Source organism: Paralichthys olivaceus, chromosome 16, assembly GCF_024713975.1.
Source record: "Paralichthys olivaceus isolate ysfri-2021 chromosome 16, ASM2471397v2, whole genome shotgun sequence".
Lineage (NCBI taxonomy): Eukaryota > Metazoa > Chordata > Actinopteri > Pleuronectiformes > Paralichthyidae > Paralichthys > Paralichthys olivaceus.
This window is the reverse complement of record NC_091108.1, coordinates 18,921,209-18,936,991: the sequence shown is the minus strand read 5'-3', so window position 1 is coordinate 18,936,991 and position 15,783 is coordinate 18,921,209. Positions and strand designations below refer to the sequence as shown.

General features: G+C 40.5%; 1 protein-coding gene across 1 annotated transcript; it reads left to right on the top strand.

The window, feature by feature from the left end:
* The first annotated feature begins 341 nt into the window (after nt 1–341).
* On the top strand, nt 342–7,118 carry urod (uroporphyrinogen decarboxylase). The gene is made up of 10 exons (XM_020099600.2): nt 342–542; nt 2,399–2,511; nt 2,979–3,058; nt 3,280–3,342; nt 3,631–3,828; nt 4,023–4,184; nt 5,284–5,418; nt 5,774–5,874; nt 6,444–6,510; nt 6,861–7,118. The coding sequence occupies exons 1-10, from the start codon at nt 520–522 to the stop codon at nt 7,023–7,025; spliced, it is 1,107 nt and encodes a 368-aa protein (XP_019955159.2). The 5' UTR covers nt 342–519; the 3' UTR covers nt 7,026–7,118.
* Nucleotides 7,119–15,783: the final 8,665 nt, after the last annotated feature.

Sequence of the window (15,783 nt, the reverse complement as noted above, 5' to 3'; positions counted from 1 at the left end):
GGCAACACCATGCAACACAAGAAGAGAACTTACTTATTTGCAAGTGTGGAAACTCCAAAATGCAGTCATTTAGTTTTATTTCAAACAAAACATTATACAAAGCAAGTAAAGAGACAGAAAATGTCATCATAGATTGTTTAGAGATCAACATTAAGAAGGAAAGCAAACAAGTCAAATCTTAATTGATCAAACTGTATTTAACTTCATCTGTTTATTTAGAGACTCTACCCAAAGTAATATAGAGACAATCAGTTCCATTTTGCAATATAACACAATATAAACATTATTAGAATGAATACTTAAAGAAAGAAAGCAGTCTTTTATTTTGACACCCCTACCTTCTTCCCGGGTCGATCACGTGGTCTTCCAAGATGGCCGCGCCCTGGAGCAGCGCTGCGGCCGCTTGACGAGTTGTGTAAGCGGCGCGCTGACAGTTGAGGAGCCGCAGGTCGTGAGTCGCATCCACAGAGAGACAGAGGAGCGTGTGAACGGGTCCGACTCATCCCCAGACCCGCAGACATGAGCAAGGACGAGATCATTCTGTAAGTAGCTGCTGTTAGCACGTAACGTCAACACGGTCCGCTAATGTTAGCATTCAGGCTCCTAGCTGCTGTGTAAACAGTGTTTACCTGAGATCCGCCTGTGTCATTCTCCTGAAAATAGTTTGAACAAGAAAGAGACTTGAAGTGGATCTTTGATAATCAAGTCTCAGTTCAGGGATGCTGCAAATCAAACCCTGACACGTGCAGCTGCCTTATTGTGGAGAAGTTAGTTTCAGTGTTAAGCAATTTAATTTTCTCTTGCTCATTTTAAAAGGTGGATTCATGTATTAACAAGAATCATCAGCTGAATCGAACACTTCGGGTCTTATGATGACTCCGGCATGAAAGTGTTTCACCAGAGAGAAGTTAACGTCTTAATAGTCTTTTCTAAAATCTTAATGAACAATTAATTAACATCCAAACAGGCTTTTAGTGAGAAAGTATTTATTTTGGGAATATTTGTCACTGCAGTGTTATTAATGGGTTTGTACTATATGAAAGTCTGAATGATAGTTGATCTCAACGTATCCTGAAATATCCATGAAACTTTGTTATTTCGTTTGACAAATTTAATTTTAATTTTTGTCGTTATTTCTATTAGGCACTGGTTCTCAATTTCCCCGCATATGTAAACGTGTTGTTTATTTGTCCTAAGTCTGAGAAGTCAGCTGAAGTTAACATGACTCTTTTTCTTTCGCAGTTTGCACTGATCCTCCTCATCTAACAGTTTGATTTCCATCAAAGTCGTTTTGAATTTCAGTCCAGTTGTGAAGCATCACTGATAAATCCACAGCAGCCTTTCATCCAACCGTCCTCTCTGCTGCCGGGACACGATAAGAGCAGAGGAGCGCTATCTTCCAAAATCAGTCTGTCATTGACGGCTCCTCAGTTGTTTGACCAAAACGATTGCAGAGGCGAGGGAGGGGCTCGCTTGTGTTTTAGATAACAGACGCCTTCTGCTGCTGCATTGTAGCCTTCAGGTTATTGTCATTTGGGCGTTACCAGCCAAACTCAATTCTCATAACCACCTATTTAAATTTGGCCCCACTGCAAACATTAAAGCCAATATTTGTAACTGTTTGCGTCATTTTGTTCTACTGTGATGCTTAGTAAAGACTGTGTGAACATACACATTGAAAGAAGTCAGTAGGAGTAATGAATGTGACTTCAGGTCCACCCTAAGAAGAACAAGACTCATATCAGCTGATCTTTATCAGCCGATCAATATATTCCCCAGACTCTAACACAAAGTGATTCCTGTATGGATGTGTTGGGTTCACCGCATTGTTTAGATGTCAGCTGTCGTGATGCTTGTTATGGACGTTTTCTGGAAGCTGGTTAGAGGAGAACTCAGGCAGCAGCTGATGTCTTATGCAGAAGATTTTAATGTGGACTTGATGCATCAAGGAGACCAGAAGGTGGAACAATATACATACGCTGACAGAGTAACATGAGCAATTGTAAACCCCAAGTCCGAAGATGTCTCCCCCAGTATCCCCATATATCTCCCTCTACTTGTGTCACCCATGCTAACAGCACATCCATGAATGGCTAGAATTGCTGTCACTCTCTATGCAACATGTAGGTGTTGGCATACTATTGGATAGTTAAGTCTAATTATTCATTCCTAAAACACATTGTGTTCTTACGTCTTGCCACTGGTGAAATACTAAAAGAGTTGAAGTTGGTGTCTCTCTGTCTGGAGCATCTGAGTTAGATATGAAAGTCCCTGAGTGTAGACACTACACTGTTCTGTTGGTTGGTCCTTTCTCTCTTTTAGCAGTACCCAAGGGTCAGGTTATAGATAAAGGAGGATCTAAAAAAATCCTAAAAATCTTTTTTTTCTTTTCTTCCAGTCCAAAGGACTTTCCTCAGCTCCTGAATGATACATTCCTGCGAGCAGCGCGAGGAGAAGAAACTGGACATGTCCCAGTCTGGTGTATGAGACAGGCTGGTAGATATCTACCAGGTACTGTCTTGCAGTTCAATATAGAATTCACTTGGTAAACTGTCTTTTTCACAGCAGACATTGTGACCTGTTACAGTTGGGAGCATTAACGATGGATCGTCTGCTCCAGCGTCCCTGTAATACATGACAATGTGCCTATAAACCTGAATGCATGCTAATATTTATACTTGTGCTTTTCCTGCTCTGACATGTCAAAATGACTTTTGTTTAAAAAAAATATATATCTACAAACAGTATTTGTGAACTATTTCTTCAGAATGCATATGCTCCAGTGTTTTCATCTCATCCCTTGATTTTACAAAAACCTATTTCGCAGTGTCATTTATTTTCTATGTACCAATATGCATTTGTCCAGCACAAATAATTTTTTACTAAGATATACATTTTTACTGTCAATGTGCCTGATAATTCTCTTACTTCATTATCATTACGATGATCGTTTGTGTTTTGTTGAATCTAATCCGCAGAGTTCCGTGAGTTCAGAGCAGGGAAGGATTTCTTTGAGACATGTCGGTCACCAGAGTCCTGCTGTGAGCTCACTCTGCAGGTACAACACTTGACTCTCATTTTGAAAATCTGTTTTACACAGTTAACAGACAAACCAGCCATGACTGGCACTTTCAAGTTGTTTCACATTGTGTTGAGATCAAGGAGCGATTAAAAGAACATCATAGGGTGTCACCATGAGACAACAAACCACAAATTCATTTTGTCCAAGTTCATTTGTCTTTTAAAAGGTAAATTCCTCCCTTTTTTCCCCACTTTTAGCCTCTGAGACGTTTTCCCTTCGATGCTGCCATCATCTTCTCTGACATCCTGGTCGTCCCAAAGGTAACCAGACCAGTCTCATTATTTTAACATGTTCACATTATTATTCTGTTACATCTTTAGGGTAAGTAGAAGCAGCATCGCTTACACTTGCAAAGGGGTTTGTCTATGGAGCATTTTAGTTTCTGTAACCTAATGTTTTAGTTTTTCATTATAAACATTATTAGAGTTCTAAAGAGACTGGATGTCAGACCTAAAGTCAATTGTGTGTTGGCTGTGTATCTGTCAGCTTGTACTGCCCCCTAGTGGCCACAATTTGTGTCTTTATTCATCCTTGCATTGATCTTGCAGGCTTTGGGTATGGACGTCCAGATGGTGCCAGGTAAAGGTCCGACATTCCCGGAGCCCCTGAAGGAGCCAGAGGACCTGCAGAGGCTGCGGGTCAAAGTGGACGTGGGCAAGGAGCTGGGCTACGTCTTCAAAGCCATCACACTGACCAGACACAAGATTGAGGGCAAAGTGCCGCTCATAGGATTCACTGGAGCTCCGGTGAGACATGATGCAGACTCATTCAAATATGCAAAGAAAAACATCCTTAGGTATTCTGATGGATTTGGATGAATTCGATTTTGGCTGATAACGTTATTTAGTGTAAGCTCATCATGTTGTCAAACTTGTGTTATAATTCTATTGGTATTTAAGTATTGTGTTTGTTTCTCTTTCGTCTTTGGTGTGTCCCTCAGTGGACGCTGATGTCCTACATGATAGAAGGCGGTGGCTCTAACACTCACTCTAAGGCGAAGCGTTGGCTCTACAGACACCCTGAGTCCAGCCACATGCTGCTGAAGATGCTGACCGACGTGATAGTGGAGTATCTGCTGGGGCAGGTGGCAGCAGGAGCTCAGGTTAGAACTTCGCACCATTATTGGGACACATCTGTCTGTTTTTGTGACCTGTTGTGAGAGGAATAGCAGGCAGGCTTTTCTGACGTGTGGAGCTTATCATTTAAAACAAAAAGCATGAAGAGCAGACCTCAGAGCTGGTGGATAATCTTGGACTAGAGCTCTTGAACAAAACTCTCAATTAGGAAAACTGGTTTGAGATCAGCACTTGATTTTGTAGAACAAGAACGGCTGGGGGCTGCGTTATCCTGACCCAACGTAAACTGTGTGTCCACCATTTTTAAAATTCTCCATCTAAATGTTTGGAGACACAGTGTCGTCTCCCTGTGTTGTTTTGTTTTTATCGAGACATATACAGTGATGTATTGATGTAGCTCTATGGTGGCTCTTTAGCAGATGGAAAAACAAACCGTTTCTTTGAAGAAACCAACTCTAAACTAAATATAATTTAAACAATAAATACATAAATAAATAAATATGAGTTGTGATGTAATTTGAGATTTATGAAGTGATAAATTCACAATTTCCCCTCACAAACCATTTCTTTATGAAGCAACTTGTTTTTACTAAATCAACTGCTTTACACTGAAAAGTTAAAACAATGTCAATTCTTAACACAGCACTAACTTTGAAACACACCTGCCTCTATGCAGATATGTATACAACAAAGTTAAACCAACATTTACACAGTTAAAATGAAATAAACAATTTTCTCTTATTTTAAGAAGAGAGGTCTGTTTGTTAATTATTATTTGGTCATTGCTGTTTCCTAGCAACCAATTTGCACATCATTGAATTCTTTACTCGCTGAAACATTCCTGAAGATTTAATGGATCCACCTGAGTTAGTTCATTCGTAATTAGCCAGGGGTTCAATATAATCTCAGGATGATCTTTATACAAGTCAGCGATTTAATTGATGAATAGCTGGTGCACCACTGGTGTCGTATATTATAAAGTTGAAATATTTACATGGAATTAAATATTTACCTTTCTGTTTCTCTGGATTTATGAATTGATTTAAATGCTTGTAAATGTGATTCATTATTGTGATTAAAAAAAACTCACTTTGATTCTTTCCTCTGCTGCTTTGCGATGTTCAGGCCCTTCAGGTGTTCGAGTCCCACGCTGGAATCCTGGGACCCGTCGAGTTTAAAGAGTTCTCTCTGCCTTACCTCCGAGACATCGCCCGCCGTGTCAAAGATAGACTGAAGGAGTCAGGGCAGGATGTTCCCATGGTGAGAGACGGAAAAAAGAGAGAGATATTTCTGTCCCAGTTTATAAATATGAGCTAATTATGTACACATACACATCGGCCTCAAGTAAACAACAGCAACAATTGTTTTTATTTATTTATCTATTGCATTATTGTTGGTATTCTTTTGTAATAATTGGCTTCTATATTAGTTTAAATTCTCTGATCTATTCATATCGACACACTTCTGCTTCAACTTTGTTTCCCGAGAGAGATCATTACAGATGCATTCGTTCTGATGAAAACCAGTTTATACTAGACGACCAGCAGGTGGCAGCCTTTCAGCAAAAATGGCACAGGCAGATGAAAAGTGCTTTGAAAATGTGTGTGTGTTCCAGATTGTGTTTGCAAAGGATGCTCACTACGGGTTGGAGGATCTCTCTCAGTCTCATTACGAGGTTGTCGGGCTGGACTGGACCATTGACCCACGCTCAGCACGGTAACACACACGCACACACACACACAGGCACACATACAAAGAGCTATTTGAGTTTATTAGTGATGAATTCTCAATAATTATGCAAATGTCTTAATATGACAACATGGGACTAAAAAACACAAATTGAAATGACCCATTATTTTAAATACAAATTGAATCTTTTAACTCCATTGTGAGCATTTCTGTTCTGCACTGAGCTCTGTGTTAAATATTCCCCATCAGCTCACCAGCTGTTTGTCAGAGAAGTTGGAATTTCAACCTGGTTGTCTCATGTGGTTGTGGTTTCTCTGTACTTAAGCCTCAATTGTCAGCTGTCAGAGAGAATTGTAAAATCCCCTTGAAGCTGAATCCAACTCAGGATGTAGCTGGTTGTAGCAGGAATCATGAACCCTACTGTGGCGTTTCCTGAGGAGCAGGTTAACCATTACTGACCTCTCCCTCGGCCCCGGTCTGTCACAGGGTGCAGCATATAAGTCAACAACGTGTTTTCTGCTCTACTCATCAAATACTTACCCTGTCGGTTAAAGGATTACCCGTGTGTCCTGTGATGTGTGTCTGTGTGTATTCAGGGAGCGCACAGGAGGGAAGGTCAGCTTGCAGGGAAACATGGACCCTTGTGCTCTCTACGCTCCAAAGGTAACCTCCACTCCCACTCTGGTTAGAGCTGCTACACACAGACAGAAATACTATAGAAGGTTGTCCATTTAGGAAAAAGACAAAACACTTCTGAAACCAGAGTGAAACTCAGTAAGACGACATTTAAAATGACTAGATCTGACTTTTTTTAGTTCTGTACCAAACTGCACACACTCACACATTGGTTTAAAACTAAAACCCATACAAAAAGATTTAGAAAAGTTAACCTTGTCGTCATACTCCGATACCCAGACTCTCTAAAACATACGAGGGTCTGTTGAAGCATGAGTCTTCTAAAAGATCTGCCAGTTGATCGTTAACTCTTTCTCTCCTCCTCCTCCTCTCCTCAGGAGCACATCTCCGACATCGTGAAGAAGATGTTGGAGGGTTTCGGCACACGGGGCTACATCGCCAACCTGGGCCACGGCCTTTACCCCGACATGGACCCAGAGAATGTGGGCGCTTTCGTCGAAGCTGTTCACCTACACTCTAAACAGATGAGCAAACAGATATAAAGAGAGATGTGTGCTCGACAGGAAGTCCTGATGATTGTGATGGGAAAATAAATGTACAAAAATGTGATGTTTTAATAAAAAGTATGAAAAGTAGCAAGCGTTGGGGTTTGAATACTAAATGTCACCATGAAAAGGAAAAGTGTTACTGCTTCATATGTGTTTTCAGCTTCCAGTCACATCCAGTGATTCTGTTACAGTTTTACAATTTTCTGCATGAGGCCGATGATGAACGATGGAAACATAAAAAACAACTGCTTTGATATTGTAGCACAAAAGTGATAAAAATGGACATGTACTGTACATTTACATAAATTCAGTATCAGCTCCTCCAGTGCAGATTTTCAGGAGGAAAATAACAACATGTCGGTTTCTCTAAGACTCATCTATAAAATGTTGATCTGACCAGGAGTGGATTATGTGTGTGGATTGGAACAGGAGGATATTCTTGCAAGTACATGTACGTTATAAATGCATTTTCAGTAGTATGGGATTGTATTTGTATTAATATTGTATTCATTCTAACAGCTTTGGCTTGTAGTCTTTGACCTAACGGTGATATTAGTCTTAGATTCCAGCTCACAGTGATGTCGCTCTAGAAATACAAACCTTTCCGCCCGTAATGGCTGTAAAAGCTCATCAGTCAAAGCTGAGCTCTTCATCAGTACGAGCAGGTTCTCAAAGTGAAAAACATAAAGACCGAAACAAAAGCTGGTGGTTTGGAGGACGACTTTCAGGCAGGGACACACTGCTGCAGTGATGCGATCAGTGAAATGTTCACGCAGCGGTGGATCGTTCCTGTAGCCGACATCTTAGTGGTGAACAAATCACCGGCGGGCCCTCAGCATGGAGGAATTTATTTTTACTGTTGTGGATGGAAAAAGCTTTTAAGAAACGCACATAATGAGAAGATGTGTGATGGTTTTGTCTTTTAACCTTAATCTGGTTTCATCTATGTTTTAACTCAACTCAGTTTTAATAAGATTGCAGCTTTACAGAATATAAAAACTTCCAAATGTTAATATGAGGGTGTTTTTATTCTGTTCAATAACAGTCAATTTAAATTTTTGGTGAAATTTACATTGCTTTGTATTTTATATTATAACAACATCAAGAAGCAGAACAAGAAGCACTGACCTATGTGGTACTAATTTATTTCTACCATCATTTAGCTCATTCTGTTAATAAACCTGTAAGCCCCAATGCATAGAGGGGCCTGAATACTTTAAATATATTTCATAAAGCCAATTGTGTTTGTTGTGAAAGTTCATACGTAAGAGTTGTGGCTCCACAGTGGAGCGTGGGGACAGATCTGAGGCCTGCAGAACATCAGACTGAGTCGTGACAGACGCTGTCCTGCCTGAAGGTGAACAACATGATTGCATCATTCAGCCCTGAGTCCTTTGAGATAAACTTTATCATGAAGATCTATAGGATATAAATAAACAGTAGCTGAAACTACACAAGGGCCTCTGGAAAATCAGAATATGTTGTGTCGACATATTTCCTCCTGGACAATTTTTCATTCTCACAAATCTTTTCTCGCATCAACCCCTGTTTGTGGTATATGTTTTTATTTGGTTTGAAGCAGGAGTGGTTTCATTTAAAAAGTCTTTGAATGTTTATATAAATGAACTACAGTTTATAAATGTGACATGAGTCTCAGTTCACTTTGCTCAGGTACAGTTGGTCAAAACGGCCCTCAGAGTGGTACTTTTATACTTTGAGTTCATTTAAGAGCCTTTCCTTTTATACTTTTACTTGAGCAAAGAGGTTGAACACATGTACTTTTACTTGAGTCATTTCTGACACAAGTATCTGTACTTCTACTTGAGTAAAAAATGTGAGTACTTGTGGATTTACAAAGAAAAGATCAGTCGCGACCATGACTAAGACATACAGTTTTGTGCAGGAGAGTGCTATGTTCTGATGAAGTCTTACTTCATCTGTAGGTTGGTCACACAGTTCTTTGCAGTCTGAAAAATTCAGTGTGAGTTGCCTGCTGCCATTTGGTCTCACCAAACTGTAAAGTTGTATCCAAGTGACAGTGTTGAAGTCAGTTTGGCTGTGTTCGAGTCCAAAATGTTTCCCAGGAACATATATAATATATAATATATAATAGAGTAGTTGTCCTCCAACCTGAAGGTCAGGAGCTTGAATCAGCCCATGCCGAAGTGTCCTTGGGAAAGATGCTGAACCCCCCCCCCAAAAAATTGCCCCTCATAGATGTTGAGTGCATTAATTGTAAATTGCTTTGGATAGAAGCATCAACTAAATGAGATGTAATGTAATGTTACAATGAATGGTTCATTTAGTTGTTTGGATTTGAATGACTGACCTTGGATGGAGTGATGTAGAGAAATGGGGGGTCAAATATAGAGGTCAAATATATAACATGTGATGATCATGCCACAAACAACAGTTCACTTCCATGTTAATATAACTAAACAAAGTATTTTAACACATGAAGCCAAAATAGGTCGAGACTAAATCTATTCCGATGCAACTGATTTAACAAACCCTAAATTATTCCACTGCATGAATGAGAAAATATAAAATCAAATTAAGTGAGAAAGCAAAGGACAAAATAAATGACGCTTCACCAATTCAGACTCATCTGACCCTGAAGCTGACGAGGTGCTAACATCCAATCACAACCTCAAAGTCTTTGTCTCCATGTGAATTTAACAATTGATTTAATTGGGGTTGAAGACAAAACTACATTTTATCAAAATGAGTTTGGCTTAAAATAAAATCATCATAGTCGAAGCTCTTTACATGAGGAAGAAGAGATCAGTTAATCCCAAATTGTGTTTTTCTCTGTTAGCTCAGCTAAGAACGTCCGATAAGCAGATTCTAGTAAATCCGGTTGTTGTTGCTGCTGCTGATGTTGTTGTTGTGAAGGATTCCAGCAAAAGTCATAACATCATGTGACCAGACTGGGGTGAAGGGAGGTGTTTTTTATTTCAGGGGCTCCCTCCTCATCAGGGAGGAAGGGATGGACAGTCGAAAACAATATTATAATCTAGAATCATCATCTAAATCTGCTGGTATTTTCAATTTATCTCATCAATTCAGCTCTTTCTTAATTAAAGCCTTATTAATGACAGTGTTAATCCATTTGGATACGATTACAGGAGGATAATTCACATATATATAAATGGAGTGTTATATATTATTGGATTATATATATGCTTCAAGGATTGTTTTACGGGTACAAATGAGCAACAACAAAAAAGCCAGTCCTTCTATAAAGGGCCTTCAATTGTAAGTTAAATTCAGGGATGTCGTTGCTTTCTATTTGGTAAATTAAACGTTAAACCACACTGATAATCCATTCACAAATCCTCTAGATTAGCTATAAATAAACGTATGAAATAGGATTGTGCACCTAAATTTGAAGGAAACTTAAAGGTCCCTCTAAGCTAAAAATTGAAGTAGCCTAATGTGATGTAGGTAAATGGTATGGATTTTATTATATATTATATATTAACTGACTGGTCCAATGTCACACTCAGACCTGCATTCACTGTGAGCATCTTTCTGATCATCCCAAACCACACTGTTCTATTCTTAGTGTCAGAATATCCCATGAAACGAGCCCACATCTATCTCTCAGATGGAACCTAGCAGTGCATACGATGGGGACTATTTACAGCGGCGGATTAATACACACTCGTTGAGTTTTCTCAGTATTGACAACAGGTGTATGAAAGATTAAGTCAGAATAAAATACAATGTGTGGTCATGATAATGAAGAAAAATGTCACCCAGTGCAACAGTGTGCATCCCACACACACACTATATTACATGTGATGGACAGATGGACTCATGGGAAACATAGACGGCAGCAGTCAGACACACACATTCACACTTGTTATTATAGAATCAATTCATTGACGGTTTTGCTCTTTTCAGGGATTCAGTGACAAACGGCAACATTTTGTCTCACATCGTTAACCGTGCACACTGGGGAGGCTCAGGATTACAGGTGAGCAGTGAGATTCCACATGGGCTGAAGGCTGCAGATCCTTTATTGATTTTCCTGCTCAACACACTTCACTTTCAAATGGGAGGTGGAGATGAAATGTTTGAGCTGGAGCCTCTGAATGATTGAGGCTGTACAGCAGCAAGTGGTCGTCAGCGCCGTTAATAAATACAACAGTTCTCAAAGCTCAAAGCAGCTAAATTAATGTTGATGACGGGAAGAAAGCAGTTCTTGCTGAAATGAAAGCGACCCTTCATCCATCTCTGTTCTTTGTGCTGCTGCGGTGCCATAAATACACACACACACACACACACACAGGGCTTTTGTTGTCGACCCCCTATTGTGTAAATAGTGAAGACAAAAGAACAAAAATCACCGCTGATTGCCGACAGGTAAGACTGAGGAGGCTGGGACTGTGTGTCAGTGGGCCATCTGGGAACAAAGTGATGGGCCTTTGTGCGTGTGTAGAGAGAGAGAGAGAGAGAGAGAGAGAGAGAAGGTTGTAACAATGAATCTGTGCTCTTTAGAAATGGAGATCAATTTCCTCATGGTCTTTTTAAAAGGCTTTGGCAGGAGAATAATATATAAGTGTGTGTTTGTATGTTTTTGTGTTTAGGCTTTTATGTGCACAGTGATTGGGTTTATGTGTGTGTGTGTGTGTGTGTGTGTGTGTTTGAAGGAGGTCCAGGCTCCATCTCTCAGCAAATCAGCAGGCCTGAAAATCCAATCTGCCTGCAGAGACAGCAGGCTGTACATCATCTGCCATGGATGGACACTATCAGCGCTTTATCAGGGCCCACCCCCCAAAAACACAAACACACCCACACACGCACACACACACAGACACACACATATCTCTCAATGAACACATGCATGAAATGAATGAACACACACATTCACACACAGCCCACTGTGACAGAGACTGATAGGCTCTATTATGGTGGCGGAGGCAGAGGGACAGACGGAGACTCTGGCTTTAGTCTGAAGACCTTGAGAAGCTTCACACTAATGCAGATGCTGACAGCTGTGACTGCCCCTCTTTGTTGATGATGATACCTCTGTTATTCAGCCTTTGCGTCGATTTCGCCCGCAAGAGGTAACTTCCTGCATCGTAACGCCGTATTCATCTGCGTTACCTTGGAATGCTGGGTAAAAGAAAATGTTTTTTCTATTCAGTAGAGGAAGGTTGGAGAAGTCAGTATCATTTATATTTATGGTTCATAAGAAGACAAGCACAGATTGCTGGTAACAGCTGGGGAAAAGACCCTGGGTTTTGGAGTTAATGCTTGAACACGCTACAGGCCCATGATGCATCACTGCAACAGCAGCTTCCTGCCTCCTGCTTCCTGATCTGCTGAGTATAATTTCATTTGAGTGTTTAGGGAACAAGGGGCTGTTTTAGAATTCAATACATTAAAGATTTATCATGGCTAAATTGATTTATTTAGATTGATACATGTGGTGAAAAGTGCTGTCTCACATACGGTAGTCCACTCAGACATCTTACTACTGCATCTGTTTCTGTTTCACAGAATAATTTACCCCCATTCATCTGAACTGACCCATGCTGCACCCAAAGAACTCACAATAGCATTGTCCGAGGGCTGCTGGCTGTTATTTGATCAACATGTTGTCGTGATTTGGTCTTAAATGTGAACCCAGAGGAAAGGTTTGGCGAGGTCCAATTATTAAAAAATATATTGTGAACCTGGCAGAGGTAAAAGGCAACGGATGAGGATGGAGTTGAGGCGCTGTGTGGCGTTTTGGCATGTGGTGACGGTGTCTCCACAGTGGGTCATCGTGAGGTAAGTCTGTTTAAGCAGGCGGGTTGGGTCACACAGTCCAACACTGTGTCACAGCACTGCTGGTTCAGAGTTCACTGGAGTCGTCCCAAGTACGTTACAATAGAATGTATCAGGTGCTATGTCAAACAGACACCAGAACAGATCTGAGCCTGTACGACAGACTGGAGAAAACCTGCATCTTTTGTGCAGTGAGATCACACTTGGAATAATAAATGATGTTAAAATCACCTGCTGACATTGGACGTTCTTCTTCATTCAATCCCAAAAAACAAAAAAATATTTTTATACTTTTGCAACATTTCACTCATCTTGTTTTTGTCATTATTTTAAATTAAATCTATTTTGTAGTTTCTTCCTTTGAGTAACTGATGGTTAAATGTTTCCTCTTTAAATAAAAACATTTTCTCAGGATCTCGTATCCGTCTGTTTTGGACAGGAAACTTTACAATAACTGTAACGTAGTTACTCTAACTCTTTTTCTTTTTCTCTTGGTTCCATGTCTCATCACTATCTCTCCTGTCATTTCAGAGCCTGCCTTTCTTCTCTGCCATGCAATCATCTCATTTCCCTCACCTGGTTTTCCCCGCCCACCTCCTCACCTGCAGTCCATTGGCTCATCAGTTCCTCAGTATATATTCCAGTCATTCTCACTTGATCCCTGCCAGATTGTCTTGTGTGGTATTTTGCTAAGCTCTCCAGTATTTACACTTTTGCCTTCTTGTTCTGACCCTGTTTTGCCTTCTTGTACTTTGGATACCTGTCTGTCCCTTGACAGATTTGTTTGCCTGATTTTGATTTCCTGCTTTTGACTCTGCCTGTTTCTTGGACTGAATAAACGGATCTTCCCTTGCAACTTGCCTGCCTATCGTTGTGCTTATGGGTTCTCCCTTGCCAGCACCAGTGACCTTGACAATAACTGTAGATGCACAGCACAGAGTTCATCACTGGACCGTCTGTGTGTATCTCCTGTTGTAAATAAAGTAGATTATGAAAACAATGGAAATGGAAATGGATTTTCTCCCACAGCTCCTCACAGACTTTCCTTCACATCCTTGACCTTGTAACATTTTCCATCAGGCTCATAGAATAGTGTTTTCATGAAAGGAGACTTTTTGGACTGTGGCAGCAGCCCTGGTGTTAGTAAAGTCCAAACACATGTGGATCTTATACAAGAGGGCAAGAGCACTGGAACCAACAATCATGAATGCTGAGTAGCTACTTCCACATGAGCTGACTGGTTCATATACTGCAGCCCATGATGAGGGGATGAGAAGCAGGTGTAGCCATGGTGGACTGAGACACATGTGGGCAGTTGAGTCCAGTGATGGTTCAGTTTGTCAAGATTCAAACCTTTAACTATGAAGGCAGTGGTTTATGTGCGAGACAGGTCAGCAAACTGGCTGCTTGTTTTCTGCACCTTATATTCATAAAGTTGATCCCGTCCTTGGTTCCATTCTTAGTAAACGGTCACATACACTAATGCATGTTTACACTGTTCGGGTAATTTCACACCCAGATCCCAAACCAGGGGATTTATTCACATTAAAACACAAAGTAAAAATTGCCAGACAGGGGAGCAGTAACAGCAGCAGTCCCCACAGTGGAGGCCTGGCATCCTGACGCAGGAGCTTTTAAAGGAGGAGTTCCACTCCCAAGTCGTTCAGGTTGAAGCTGATCTATCTATGAAAAACAACACTCTAACAATTCACTTTATTTGCGTTACACCAAATGTCTATCCATTACTCTCTATGTGTATTTGTGTGTGTGTGTGTGTGTGTGAAAGAGAGAGAGAGAGAGAGAGAGAGAGAGAGACAGATTGGAGTACATCGAGCAAACTGAGGAGAAAAAGATTGGGCATACAGCAATCCATCTGTCTGGATAATTAATATAAATCTGCTCATTTACCATCAGCCAATCAATCTAGATTTACACACACTCTCTCACTGTCTCTCTCTCTCTCACACACACACACACACACACACACACACACACAAACTGAGTCACGACCACACTGATGGTCTGATTGTCTCGGTCATGTGGCTTTGCAGAATCCAGAGAATGAAGCAGTGAAGGAGGAAGAGAAATATTCATATTAAAGATGAATGAGTGAGAGATTGATGGGACCTGTATCTGCCTCCACGTGCTTCATTTATCACTGATGCTGGGCGAGAAACGTGGGATTGTGCCGCACCAGCTGGGACACAGACATCTCTGTGACATCATTTATGTGTGTGTGGTTGTGTGGGAGAATCAGAGGCTGGTTTTGAGGCGTCAGACCACAAACACGAGCGGACTGATGATCAGACAGGCAGCAAACAAGACTGTTATTCATATCATTTAAATTAACCATTGTAGAGGTAAACCATGAAGTAAACATAGGTATTTCTCATTGAACTATGTGCACATGGCAAGTCAGTCAAAGTTGTTTATGAAGAACAGTTTACTGGTCAGAAATCTGAAGAGTTGTTTAAAAACTGACAGCTGACTGTGTCTCTAATATTTGGTCTGTGTGACGCCACTGTATTCCTTTCTCAACCATTGAGTAATGTAAAAACCATGTTATTATTGCAGATAGGAGCATAAATACAATGGGCAGTAAACACTTTGATAAGAACTAAATTGTAATAAACCAGAAACATATAAACATTTTATAATTGTAGCTGGTCAAGCTGAAACGAATGTTAATGACACCATGCACTGCCCTGACATTCAAATTCAACTTGAAACAAGATTATTTGCACTATATTTTAAACCTAAATATCCTCTGATATCCTCCTCTGGAGCCACGTGCACGTTTGCAGGCACACATCGGACACACCATTTTATCATCTCAACTTCTGGTAGAGGACATTGAGGCTAAAAACATGGTGTAAATGACACCACTTCCAGTGGAATATGAATGTCGTGGCCTACAGACACTTGGATGACACCAGAGGAGTGGAATGAGGAAATGTTAGATGTTTTTTCT

Excerpts from the sequence above, each read along its gene's own strand:
- urod (XM_020099600.2), top strand. The coding sequence starts at position 520 with ATGAGCAAGGACGAGATCATTCT. Across the intron at positions 3,059-3,279 it reads GCTGTGAGCTCACTCTGCAG|CCTCTGAGACGTTTTCCCTT; the intron begins GTACAACACTTG and ends CCCCACTTTTAG. Across the intron at positions 5,419-5,773 it reads CAGGGCAGGATGTTCCCATG|ATTGTGTTTGCAAAGGATGC; the intron begins GTGAGAGACGGA and ends TGTGTGTTCCAG.